The sequence below is a fragment of the Lepus europaeus genome, chromosome 6 (genome assembly GCF_033115175.1).
Source record: "Lepus europaeus isolate LE1 chromosome 6, mLepTim1.pri, whole genome shotgun sequence".
Taxonomy (NCBI): domain Eukaryota; kingdom Metazoa; phylum Chordata; class Mammalia; order Lagomorpha; family Leporidae; genus Lepus; species Lepus europaeus.
In genome coordinates this window covers 127110905-127123684 of record NC_084832.1, presented here as the reverse complement: position 1 = coordinate 127123684, position 12780 = coordinate 127110905, and the positions used below count along the sequence as shown (strand labels likewise).

Here is a 12780-nt window from a genome sequence, read left to right as displayed (position 1 = left end):
AAGGAATTTGATGACAATCCTAAATCTTTTTCCCAGGAAAATGCTCATGTACCCAGAATCCTATATGCAGCTTCAGGGGGGCCACAGAAGCTTGGAGTCTGTCCATGACTCTGGGTTATGATTTGCGAACAGATACAGAAGGGTCACAGTGGTTAAGTGCGCTGATAATGCTATTACTTCACGCGAGGTATGCCTTACATAGTCCTCATCATTATTAGAAGAAATAAAGCAAACGCTTTCATTTATATATCCTCTGACTTCACAGCTACGGCATCTGAGCAAGTCCACCTTTTACATATCTTTAACACAAGCTCTGTTGAGATACTGTTTATTTTCATTGTAATTTTAACTTGATATAAAAATAATATTTTTCTCCGCCGGCGCCGCAGCTCACTAGGCTAATCCTCCGCCTTGCGGCGCCGGCACACCGGGTTCTAGTCCCGGTCGGGGCACCGATCCTGTCCCGGTTGCTCCTCTTCCAGTCCAGCTCTCTGCTGTGGTCAGGGAGTGCAGTGGAGGATGGCCCAAGTCCTTGGGCCCTGCACCCCATGGGAGACCAGGAGAAGCACCTGGCTCCTGCCATCGGATCAGCGCGGTGCGCTGGCCGCAGCGTGCCTTCCACGGCGGCCATGGGAGGGTGAACCAACGGCATAGGAAGACCTTTCTCTCTGTCTCTCTCTCTCACTGTCCACTCTGCCTGTCAAAAAAAAAATACTTTTCTCCTAGTAAGACTAGGAATGACGACGAAGCGGGCACTGTTTTTCATTTCCTTCTGCAGCTTTACTGACACCCTGCTGCTGTGCAGGGACGTGCGCTGTATCTACTGAGTGCACCTGCCAGGTCCCACTGCCTTCAGGCATTTTCCTGGGATTCAAAGTATTGAGGGACAAACAGACTTTATTTCTACATAATGGGGGGTACGGCTGCTTGCTATTAGCTTTGCCTGAAAAAAACTATGTACGGGGCTGATTATGAACTACGTAATTACGTGTGACGATATCACTGCTGGTCTGGCACTCACATGTAGAATTTCCTCTTTCCCCCGTATATCTCAAAACATCTGCAGGTGTTATGATAACGACTTCACCACAATGTCATCATGTGAAGACACTCATTCTCTAGCATGTGGCACAGCCACTACCATGATATTAATGCTAATCCATTTTAATGTGCAGGTAATTTCAATTAAATCTACATTAAATCTCTTGGTGGAAATGGCCTAGCAGCTATCAGTCTGAGCACAGAGAACAGTGAACTCGCCCTTCCCCAGGTAACCCCTGAGAACAACTGACGCCCCAAGTTTAAAAAATACTCTAAATGGAAATACTGAACCTAAAAGAACTTTTTTGGATACAGGGTTTTGTAGCCTCAGGGTTTTACTTTTAATTTTCAGCAAGTGGGTTGTGGAGTGAATGTCTGAGTTCATCTGGTTAAAGAAACGTCAGCCAGACTTTGCTGCATTGGAGAACAGGTTCATCTGGAGTAGAAATCTCTCCAGCACCCCTCACTGCTGCTCCAGTGGGCAATGCAGGTGCAGTTACTGACCCAGACCTGGGATGGGCAATGTGGTAAGCACACTCCAGACACCATTTACGTACTAATCAGTGACAGCACAATGTGTAATAATGGCCAATAAAATGGCAGGTGAAATGTGAACAGAACCTTCTCCATGATTTTGAGACAAACAGCTGGGAAGCTATGCAAAGGGACTCTTCCACCCCTACACAAGAGTAATACGCAGTCCAACTGAATTACAACTCGGCAGAGAGAACCCGACTGCCATAAAGCACATCAGGGAGAGCAGTCACTGCTGTGACGGCCTAGAAGCCAGGAACTCACGTGGGGAGCACCAGAGAAGGATCCATGGGTTTGTGCTACGTGGGCCACGTCTTGAAGGATGGGTCAGATCCGAGCCACAGTGTGGACAGCACCTGACGGAGCACTGTGAAGCAAGGTGTGCAGCACCAGGGTATTTTTTCAGATAAGTGGGACAGTAGGAATTGCTACAGGGGTGGGGACTGCCCAGCCAGTGTGCCAAATGAGGCCTGGGAAACACCCGGTGGGTCTGGCCCCGCCAACACAACCACGGATGAGACTCAAATTCAGGAAGTCTGCAGCAGGCTGATGTTTAAGTTGATCATTTTGTACGGCCTGTGAATGATGTTAGAAATATCCAAACAGCCCTTGGCAGAAACAGGGTTCCCTACCCCTGCCGGATTGGTGAGACTCTACCAATGAACGGCTGAGGTCACACAGCAACCTCGGGGGCTGCTACAAGACAGGGGATGGCCTTCAGTCTGCAGGTCACGAGTGCCGGGCTCAGCACTGATTTAAAGAAGCCATGGCCTGCTCCAAGCAGCCACGCTGCTCCAGCCGTGCCCAACAGCAAAGGGGCTGCACTGCCCATGAACGTCACATCACTTCTCAAGCACTTTACAGAGCACAGAGCACTGGCTGGCGAGCCAGACACCAACAGCAACGTGACACATGTACGAATTAGCTTCACATCTAAGACAACAGTCGTCAATACAGAACCCTTGAGGTGAGAGCAAACACCAACAGTGTACATCCCTCCGAAAAACAAACGGAAAGAGCACCAGCCTCCACACCCTGGGAAAGAACGAGCAGGGAGTGGGGACGTCCGGTAAGCACCACGTGTAACAGCACAGGCATCTAGCAGGAGGCAGGTGGCATGAATTTCTAGAAGGCACAGAGTTAGTGAAACAAAAAACCGGTGCTCTTTACTGCTCGTCTGGAACAAACCCTTCTTAGGACTGGGTAGACAGCTTACGTCGCATTCTTAAACACGGGGCATGTACTCTGAACGCGCAAGATTTGAACACACAGGTATTCCAGAACATTCCCGCAACTACCTTTGGTTTTGCTGTCTAACAACGTGGATGCTCTCACCTCGCACAACGAGGTCCGCGGAGGCCGAGGAATTGTCCACGATGGTCTGGGCCGTGCACGTGTACCTCCCCGCGTGTTTCAGCTGCGCGTTCCGGATGAGCAGCTCCCCGTTGTTATCCAGCTGTCAGCAAAAACAGCAGGCAGGCGGTGAGTCTGTGTCTGCACCAAACACAGGGCACGCAGGGTGCACGCAGCCTCCCAAGTGAGCACCGTGAGCAGGAACGCGTTCTAGGTGTGCCGACTGCACGTCCTTGCTCAGGTTCCCTACGCACTCAGCTTTACTTTCTCAGCTGAAACACTGTCTGGACGAATTGCTTACGGTCCATTTCGGGTTCAATGCCTCGAATAGTCTGTAGTGACACGATCAGAGGGCTACACGGAGAGAAAACCAAGGGGGGAGACCATTTCCTTGATATCTTTGCAAGGAAAATGTTAAGCTCTAATATTTTCAGGGCTAATGTCAGGCTACTCAGCAGGGGAGAATTATTAATTTGGTTTTGCAAAGCTGAGTTCATAGCCTAATTTCAGTGTGGGCCATAGTTCACTTTGCAAACATACTGAAGGTTTGCAAAACATAGCCAAGTGGACAATTCTACTTACAGGGATTTTGCTGACAAACTTTGAGCTTCCTAAGTACAGAGGATTTCTTTTTTTTCAATGCTCTATTTCTAGTACTTGTATAGATACAGATTTAATACAATACATATTTTCTTTTCTTTTTTTAATTTTTATTTTTTATTTTTGACAGGCAGAGTGGACAGTGAGAGAGAGACAGAGAGAAAGGTCTTCCTTTTGCCGTTGGTTCACCCTCCAATGGCCGCCGCGGTAGCGCGCTGCGGCCAGCGCACCACGCTGATCCGATGGCAGGAGCCAGGTGCTTCTCCTGGTCTCCCATGGGGTGCAGGGCCCAAGCACTTGGGCCATCCTCCACTGCACTCCCGGGCCACAGCAGAGAGCTGGCCTGGAAGAGGGGCAACCGGGACAGGATCGGTGCCCCGACCGGGACTAGAACCCGGTGTGCCGGCGCCGCAAGACGGAGGATTAGCCTACTGAGCCGCGGCGCCGGCCACAATACATATTTTTGAGGGAGGCTTTAGGAAGTTTTGCCGTGTGTGAAGATACCATCTTGACATAATTCCCAAACACAGATAATATTTACTCCATGCCTACTGTGCACCAGAACTGTGCTTGCAAGTGCATATTTTGTCCCATTCAATCTTCTTGTAAAACTAGCTTTCCAGACAGTTCCTGCTGCACCCCTTTTATTAGCAACAAAAGTGAAACTCAGAGCAGCCAGGGAATCTAACCGAGGTCACTCAGGGTGTAACACCGTAATGCCCATGCTCATTTTCTTAGGAAAAACACACGGATGCACTATGCCAGTCATAGCCATCAAGATGCATTCACAGATGATTCACAGATTAGGTAAATATTCATTGAATAGACCCGAGTACTGTGGATGTGAAATGTGAGCCCTGCAAATGTCTGAAGTTTCAGTTCTGGAAGACTCCATGTGGAGTGGGTCTGTGTTCGCCCTAGGTCCCCTTAGCAGCCCCTTCCTACCCGGCAAACCCCGCTGGTCTCAGAACACTTGGAGTTTGCAGTTCTTGCTTGAACATAGAAGTCAAGAATAGTAAATTATAACGTGCGCACACTGTTCAGGGCTTGCAGCAGAACTACTAAGATCTCTGGATAAAGAACCAGCTGGTCGATGGCCAGATCCTGCCCTTTGATCTTAGGTAGGGGTCAGATCATTCCATTTCGGCCAAGGTCATCCTGTCCCTTGATGTCTACACTGGCTAAAGACTGAAACAGTTCCCAGATTTCTGCAAATTCCTGGGGTGAGGGAGCCGTTTTCCTTACTTCCTCTTGGTTACTGCTATCATTATTATTATTATTAATTATTAGTATTATTTTGGCATACCAAGGAACTCCAGATCAGAAACTATCCTTTCACACATGTTTTCTCCTAATTGAATCTGTTCTCTTTGTATTAATATTACAGTAACATGAAAAAATAAAGTTAACAAAGGTGTCTCCTAAAGCCCAATAACACAAATTACTGCCTGGGAAAGCGGAACTGCTGGCGAATCAAAGGCGGTGGGGCGGGTGGCGTCCCAGAAACGAGGCAAGTCCCCACGAGCAGCCTCACACGCCACGCTTCCCTCCAGCAACCCCTGCCGGGCGCACTGCCCGCCCATCTCTGATTCTCTCTCCCCTTCTCCTCATGTTCATCTACTTAATTCCTAGACAGTTTCTGGGAGTCCTAGGGCATCTGTTCCCAAACCTCACTTTCTGTTTTTACTTTCTCCTTGTATTCACCCCTTTCTTTTCAGTCACTCAGACCCCCACTGCATCTGTCCAGCCACCTGGGACTGCAGTACTATAACATCCCCAAGCTCTTGCTTCTCTCGGTTTCTTACACTCCCATCGCCAATTCTTGAAGATTTTCATTCCTGGTCATGACTACTGCCTCTGTCCTTGTCCAAAGCACCATTTGCCACTGGAACCACTGCACGATTTGGCTAACACCTGCATTCTTGATGCACTACACCTTTCTCTACCTGTTACTCGGAATGATCCTTTACGAACGTACTATGCTCGACACGATCAACTACGTCCAATGAAACAGAATGAAAACTTTCATACGTCCCCTCCGGGCTGCAGCCATGAGCGTGCTGGTGTCCAGCCGGCTCCATTCCCCAGACCCCGTCTATCAGCTGTGCTCCCACACTGCTGCCACGTCACTTGCACTGACTTGCGGGAGGGACGTTTCCTTACCAGGAGCACAGACACCTGTTGTTCTCTGCCGTCTCTGGCTTCTCATCGAGTTCAGGTTGCTGCAGTTGCGATTGCCTCGAACCCCACCCCTAAGTGTCTTGGCCTAAACAACACGGTCCCTGCAGCCAGCACCAGTTCAAATCCTTTCCTCTGCAAATCCTCCCTTGGCCTCTGGACTACAGGCTTCCCCTTGTTACACTTTACCATAGCACCTTGTACTTTGTCATACGACTTATCTCAATTCTGATTGAAGAGTTATGGAATTATGTGATTAACTATGGTCTTCCTGGCAAACTGTTAGCTCAGTTTTTGTCTTTCCGAAAATCTCATTTATTTGAGAGGCAGATGGTAAGACAGGTGGACAGAGCTCCCGCACTCCACTTTACTCCTCAAACACCTGTAACAGCCAGATCTGGCCTGGCTGATGTTGGGAGCTTAGAACCCAAAGCAGGCGTCTCCCAAGAGCGACAGGCACTGAACTGTCTGGGTCGTCACTGCTGTATTAGCAGGAACCTGGAGCCAGGAGCCGAAGCCAGTGCTGATGCTGGGCACTGCGATGTGAGACATAGGCTGTCCTTCTTTGAAATCCAAGGACGTTTTCATGGTGAATGCCCCTTCCTTCTGTAAGAGTGTGGCTTTCATTTCTCCCACTAGACTATAAGCTCTCGAGGGGAGAATTAAATCTCCCTCATTACTGCACACAAAATACTTAATGCACAACCTGACTACAAAATAAATGCAAAGAATAAATATTGCATAAATGAATGATCACATACATCTTCTCTAACATGTTGGTGATTTTACAAGGGTTTTTTGCGGGGGTCAAAGAGCTCAATTGAGAAGTATTGTTATCTGTATCCAAGAGAACAACTATCCACAGAGAATAAATTTTAAATTATTTACACATTATTTTCATGAGAAAATAGAAAAGCTTTCATGAAAACTGAAAATTTCAAGAGAAGATGATGCAGTTAACATAAAAGAAAACGTTAATCTCTAAGTTTTCCAAAGCAAATGTGCAGCAGAGAATTTGGCTCACAGAGCTCCAGCCTCTGCTCTCTGCTTGCAGTTCTCTCTGCCTGGGGATCCTGGGTAATACTGCATGGTCCAACAGCGTGACGCAGGATGGAGTTCAAGACAGGTGGATAATCTCAGTGTAGGAGCTGGTCACAGTAGGGGTTAAGTCAGCCTGGACTGTCTCACAATGTGATTTAGGGTAAGAGGTCTCTACACCTGAGGTCTCAGTGTGGGAACTGACCATGCCAGGATGACAAACACTGTGACCAAGAGTAAGGGCTTTGGGTCCACTGGCATCAGCCACCCTAGAGACTGAGAGGAACCCTACAGGCAGTCAATCAATCAACCCTGCCCTCAGGATGACGCTCAATGGGAATGGAGGTTCAGGCAAGCAAACCTGGCAACTCTGTGCCCACAACATCACATCAACACCGTCAGAGCAATGCTTCTGGGCTCCCAGGGAGAAGAGCCTGGGACCCTGCTCTGGGCACCCTTGGCTGACTTCTGGGCTCCCAGGGAGAAGAGCCTGGGACCCTGCTCTGGGCACCCTTGGCTGACTTCTGGGCTCCCAGGGAGAAGAGCCTGGGACCCTGCTCTGGGCACCTCTTCCCTTGGCTGACTTCAATCTGCCTCCTTTCCTTCTAGCAACCGTGACGAGCGACAGTGGCCCTCAGTGAGCCCTGTGAGCCCCTCTGGTGCAGAGCGGGAGTGGAGCTTGGTCTTGGCGGCTCCTGGACTTGCAGCTGGAATCAGATAGCACTGGGCACACTGCCCAGCTGTGTCCAGTTCCTCACAAGGCAATAAGAAAGGAAGCAAACATCTATCACTTCATTACTTAAAATTGTATTTTTAACACCGGGTTCTAGTCCCGGTCGGGGGACCGGATTCTGTCCCGGTTGCCCCTCTTCCAGGCCAGCTCTCTGCTGTGGCCCAGGAGTGCAGTGGAGGATGGCCCAAGTGCTTAGGCCCTGCACGCCATGGGAGACCAGGAGAAACACCTGGCTCCTGGCTTGGATCAGCGCGGTACGCCAGCTGCAGCGTGCAGGCCGCGGCGGCCATTGGAGGGTGAACCAACGGCAAAGGAAGACCTTTCTCCCTGTCTCTCTCTCTCTCTCACTGTCCACTCTGCCTGTCAAAAAAAAAAGAAAATCTGAGGTTAGCAGAAAGCGGACTCTACACATTCTGAGCTTTCCTTCGACTGTCGTAAAGGTTAATTGGCACATAAGTCCAAGTACTTTTCCAGGGAGAAAGATGACTAATAAAATAATGTAAATATCTTTCTGAAGCAGATTCCTTTAATGTGCTGTGACTTCCTTAATAGAAACTCACCTGACGCTAAATGTTCATTAATACAAATGTGTTCAGTAAAATCCTCTCGGTCAGGACTCAAGATAATACCTACATTTGAGAAAGAATCACGTTCGCAGAAAAGTAAAAATCGCTGAGCTCTGTTACACTCTTTCGTTAAGTAAAAATCCACTGGTGGCTTCAGGGTGTAATTCAGAGATAATCCTCGTGCTGAACTCCCACTGTTTCAAAGAGCCATGTGATTATATTGGAATTAAAAAAAATAAAACCCCTTAGCAATGAATGTTTTCTTTTTTTTTTTTTTTATTTGACAGGTAGAGTTACAGACAGTGAGAGAGAAAGGTCTTCCTTCCGTTGGTTCACCCCTTAAATGGCCACTACGGCTGGCACTGTGGTGATCCAAAGCCAGGAGCCAGATGCTTCCTCCTGGTCTCCCATGCAGGTGCAGGGCCCAAGCACTTGGGCCATCCTCCACTGCCTTCCTAGGCCACAGCAGAGAGCTGAACTGGAAGAGGGGCAACCAGGACTAGAACTCAGCACCCACATGGGATGCCAGTGCCACAGGTGGAGCGTTAACCAAGCAAGCCATGGTGCCAGCCCCAGCATTGAGTATTTTCTTACCCAACTCTATAATAAAAAAAAAAAAATGAAGGCAAAAAAGTCACATAAAAATGAAAGCACTGTGACAGAAATATTTATGTCACAGTTCTAATACTGTTTTCTTACAGAAATTGTTTTCTTCAATTTTTAGTTTGAAACACAATTTCACTGACCCTATTCCAACAGGAAGGATGTGGCCATTCATTTTATAGTGTCACATGTGATAAAAAAGAAGCTATTTTATATCTGAAAATACTCTAGAAGATCTAGGCTTACTGAATCCTCACGAGAAATGCTTGCACAGTTTTTCACCCAGATCTTCTAAAAGCTTAACCAAACAGCGAAGTTTCTCCCAGATTTATTTATTTATTTGAAAGGCAGAGGCAGAGAGAGAGAGGTCTTCCATCTGCTGGTTCACTCCTCAGTTGGCCACAATGACTGGAGCTGCACCAATACGCAGCCAGGAGCCAGGAGCTTCTTCCAGGTCTCCCACACGAGTGCAGGGGCCCAAGGACCTGGACCACCTTCCACTGCTTTCCCAGGCCATAGCAGAGAGCTGGACTGGAAGTGGAGCAGCCAGGACTAGAACCAGCACCCATATGGAATGCTGGAACTGCAGGCAGAGACTTTATCTGCTAGGCCACAGCGCCAGCCCAGGTACAGCGATTCTGAAACCAGCTCTGTGTTCAGCCTTGGGGTGTGGGTGAATAAGGACCGGCCTCTTGGTGGAAGGCCCTGCGGACCACCCTGAGGCTGATGCTCAGCCTTGCAGTGCACGTCCCCAGCAGGAGGCCAAAGGGAAAACCCGTGGTGCCATTCCCGCGTGGCCTCGTCTTTCCCAGCGCCTTCCTGGATGCCAGCAGCACTTCCCACAGCTCAGGAGGCGCTGAAGTTCTCGGTGGCTGGCGGAGTGCTGACCCAGCAAGAGAGGAGCGTGGGCCTCAGCACATTCTGGCCACAAATGAGCCCCGAGCGCTCCTGACATTTGCATGGAAGCCACAGCCTGGCGGGAAGCCAGGACGCCGCCCTTTGCGGGGTGAGGGCTCACTCACATCCTGGAGCGTTAATGCAGAGCCAGGGACGCTGTGGAGCGCCTATGTGGTTGGCCCCTGCTATGGTTCCCAGGTTTAAGTCCAAGCCTCTCAGCACAGAAGCGCTGTGCCTTCTTCCCTCTTCGCTGGCTGCGATATTACTCCTGAAATGTCAATAAGGTGCACTCCCATGCTGAATGTGCTACACGGTACATGCAGGACACAGAGAAAACAGAGTTTAGATGGCTGTGTGCCGGGAACACACATCTCTACCAAGCTCAGGGTGAAGGGACAGGCGACAGAGACAGGGAGAAAACACTCCCTTTAAAAGACGTGCTTACAGGGGCTAGCACTGTGGTGCAGCAGGTTAAAGCCCTGGTCTGCAGGGCTGGCATCCCACATGGATGCCGGTTCGAGTCCCAGCAGTTCCGCTTCTGAACCAGCTCTCTGCTATGGTCTTCCAAGCAGCAGAACATGGCTCAAGACCTTGGGCCCCTGTACCTGCGTGGAAGGCCCACAGGAAGCTCCTGGCTCATCTGGGGGGTGGACCAGCAAACAGAAGACCTCTCTCTCTCTCTCTCTCTGCGTCTGCCTCTCTATAACTCTGCCTTTCAAATAAATAAATCTTTAAAAAAAAAAACAAACCACTTTCTTATAAACATAAGAAAAATTAACTAAAAGCGTCTGATAGGAGCTCTCTCTAGGAAACAAACACATCTTGCTTTCTGACTTGTAGGTTATTAGAGCAGACAGAGAATAACTGTAGCAAACACAGCCCATTAATATACCCGCCACAGCTACTCCACCAACAGCCAACATTTAGCCAGGGTTGCCTGCGTGCCAGGTATCGCTATAAAAATGCCTGTGCAACTTAACTCTTCCTATGAGAAGGGAACTGCTTCACCCGTATTTTACAGGCGAACACTAGCGTGATCGTGACCGCTGTGCCTGTCCTCCTCCGACTGCAGCCATTGTAAGTGCGTCAAGCACTTTGTACTCGCCCGACGACACGCTGGAGAGCTCACGTGTGTTTTCCCACTTCAGAATTCCCGGGATTTAGCATTAACGGCTTCACCAGAGATGAAAAAGGAGTGTGCAATGGAGCACGGAGCTGCTTGTGCCAGGACCCACAGGTGACCTGCAGGAAGGCGACCTGGGCGTCATCAGGCCAAGTGATGTCTGCGGTATTGCCTTCCAGCTCACGTAAGTGGGTTTTGCTAAGCAGAAGTGGACTATGCTGTCACACATGATGTGTTAGCATCTCACTCAACTTTCTCCTACCTAAATCTTCTAACTCCAGAGTGTTAAATGGCACAACTGCCACTGGTGTAGCCAACAACTGGAAAGGGGCAAAGAGAAGACAGTGGTTACGTTAAAGGAAGGGTTTCTTAGGGTAGCAGCGGCAGAACAGGAGGGTTCTGTGCTCACACGGAATGAGATGCACCAGAATTATCTAATGCAAGCGAGGACGTGGCCCAAGCCAGAATCAGTCATGGCCTCCGTGAGGGCCAAGCCACGCCAGGGCCTGGGCTCCATTCACGGCTTTCCTCGCTTCTGACGCTTATCAAAGAGGGCGTCAAGTTCACCAAGCGCATGCAGTGTGTCCTCCACTATTCATCCTGCTTTGGAGAACAGCTCCTTCCTTTAGCTTCATGCAGCTTGTTTATGTCACCAAGGCTGCCGTCTGCCCACAGTGGTGTGAGCAGTTCCGACGCATCACGCTTCAGCCCTCCAGCGCTGTGCCTCCTTCTGCGCCCGGTGTCCCCTCACTGTCCCTGCCCCGACAGCAGCACTCCCAGATCTCAGCACTACTGCTGGGCGGGTCTGTCCTGTCTGTGGGCTACAGGAGGTCAGGCAGCACTTACACCACACAGAGGCCATCCACGGACCCCGTTCCCCACACCTGTGAGGACCAAAGATGCCTCCACCCTGGCCAAGGTCTGCTCCCTGCGGGAACCAGCGCGTGAGACCCAGGGCTTCCTTCCTGCACATCACTGGGCCAGCCCAGGCGTCCACGCTGGTTCCTTCAGCTGTAACTGGATTCATGCCCTGCCCAGGACCCCTGACCTGCTGCCCAGGAACCTGGACAATCTTCAGCTCCTTGGTTCACACTGAACAGGGAGCCGGTGACACTTAAAGGAGAAAATTACTTCTGTCTTATTAGGATTCTGGATTCTCTTTTTTGCTTGTCCTGAATCAGAAGTTCTGATCAAGATCATATCATGACCTAGTATGAGATACAGATTTCTCTAATGTAAACATTTCTGTCCCATATTTACTGTCACTGATATTTTCTTAAAAAAAAAAAAAAAAGCAGGGAGAAGCCCGTCACCTCTGGTCTTGCATGTTGTTGTCTGTGTCAGTTAGGACACACGTGTGTCATTGTCTGTATCAGTCAGGACACATTTGTGTTGTCGTCTGTATCAGTAAGAATACACGTGTGTTGTTATATCAGGACACGCATGCATTGTTGTCTGTATCAGTCAGGCACACGTGTGCCGTTGTCTGTATCAGTCAGGATTGTTGTCTCTATCAGGACACATGTGCATTGTTGTTTTTATCAGTCAGGACATGCATGTGTTGTTGTCTGTATCAGTCAGGACACGCGTGTGACCCCACCTCGCAGTCAGACACCTGCAGCCGCGCACCTGACTCCCCAGTGTGCTGTGAGCCCTGCTCCAGTGGAGAGACTCCAGCCACAAGCAGGCCCTCCGTCAATGGACAGAACTGCACACGCAAACAGCCACTGAGCAGCACTGGCTTGCAGAGTTCCAGACGACTGGAGAGAAGTACTTAACGCAGGGGAGGAGAACCTTTTTCTCTTCTCTGCCCAGGGCCATCTGGGTATTTACAACATCATACGAGGGCCACACAAAATTAGCTGAAGGATCAGCCTGCTGTAGATGGAACGTATTTCGAGTCCTGCCTGTGGTGGCCGGGCAGTGGCACACCAAACGGTTTCACAGGCCTTATCGATGCGGTTTAAGTAGACAGAGACAGGAATATTCACCAGTGGATTGAACCCAAGGGGATGAACACCCCCGGGGCGGCCCTCACACCAGCTGGTTTGGATTCCCCCCTCAGCCGCGGGTGAACTGCGTGGTCCTTTGGTAGGTTACCTCGCCTTTCTAAC

The 12780-nt window shown here is 49.7% G+C and overlaps 1 protein-coding gene across 1 annotated transcript in view; it reads right to left on the bottom strand.

Annotated features, from left to right (window-relative positions):
• Positions 1–12780, bottom strand: part of CNTN1 (contactin 1) — a 137337-nt gene that overhangs the window by 86501 nt on the left and 38056 nt on the right. The window contains exon 13 of the mRNA XM_062195237.1: positions 2911–3031. Within this exon, the coding sequence (XP_062051221.1) occupies positions 2911–3031 (121 nt within the window). The remainder of the gene's footprint in view (positions 1–2910; positions 3032–12780) is intronic.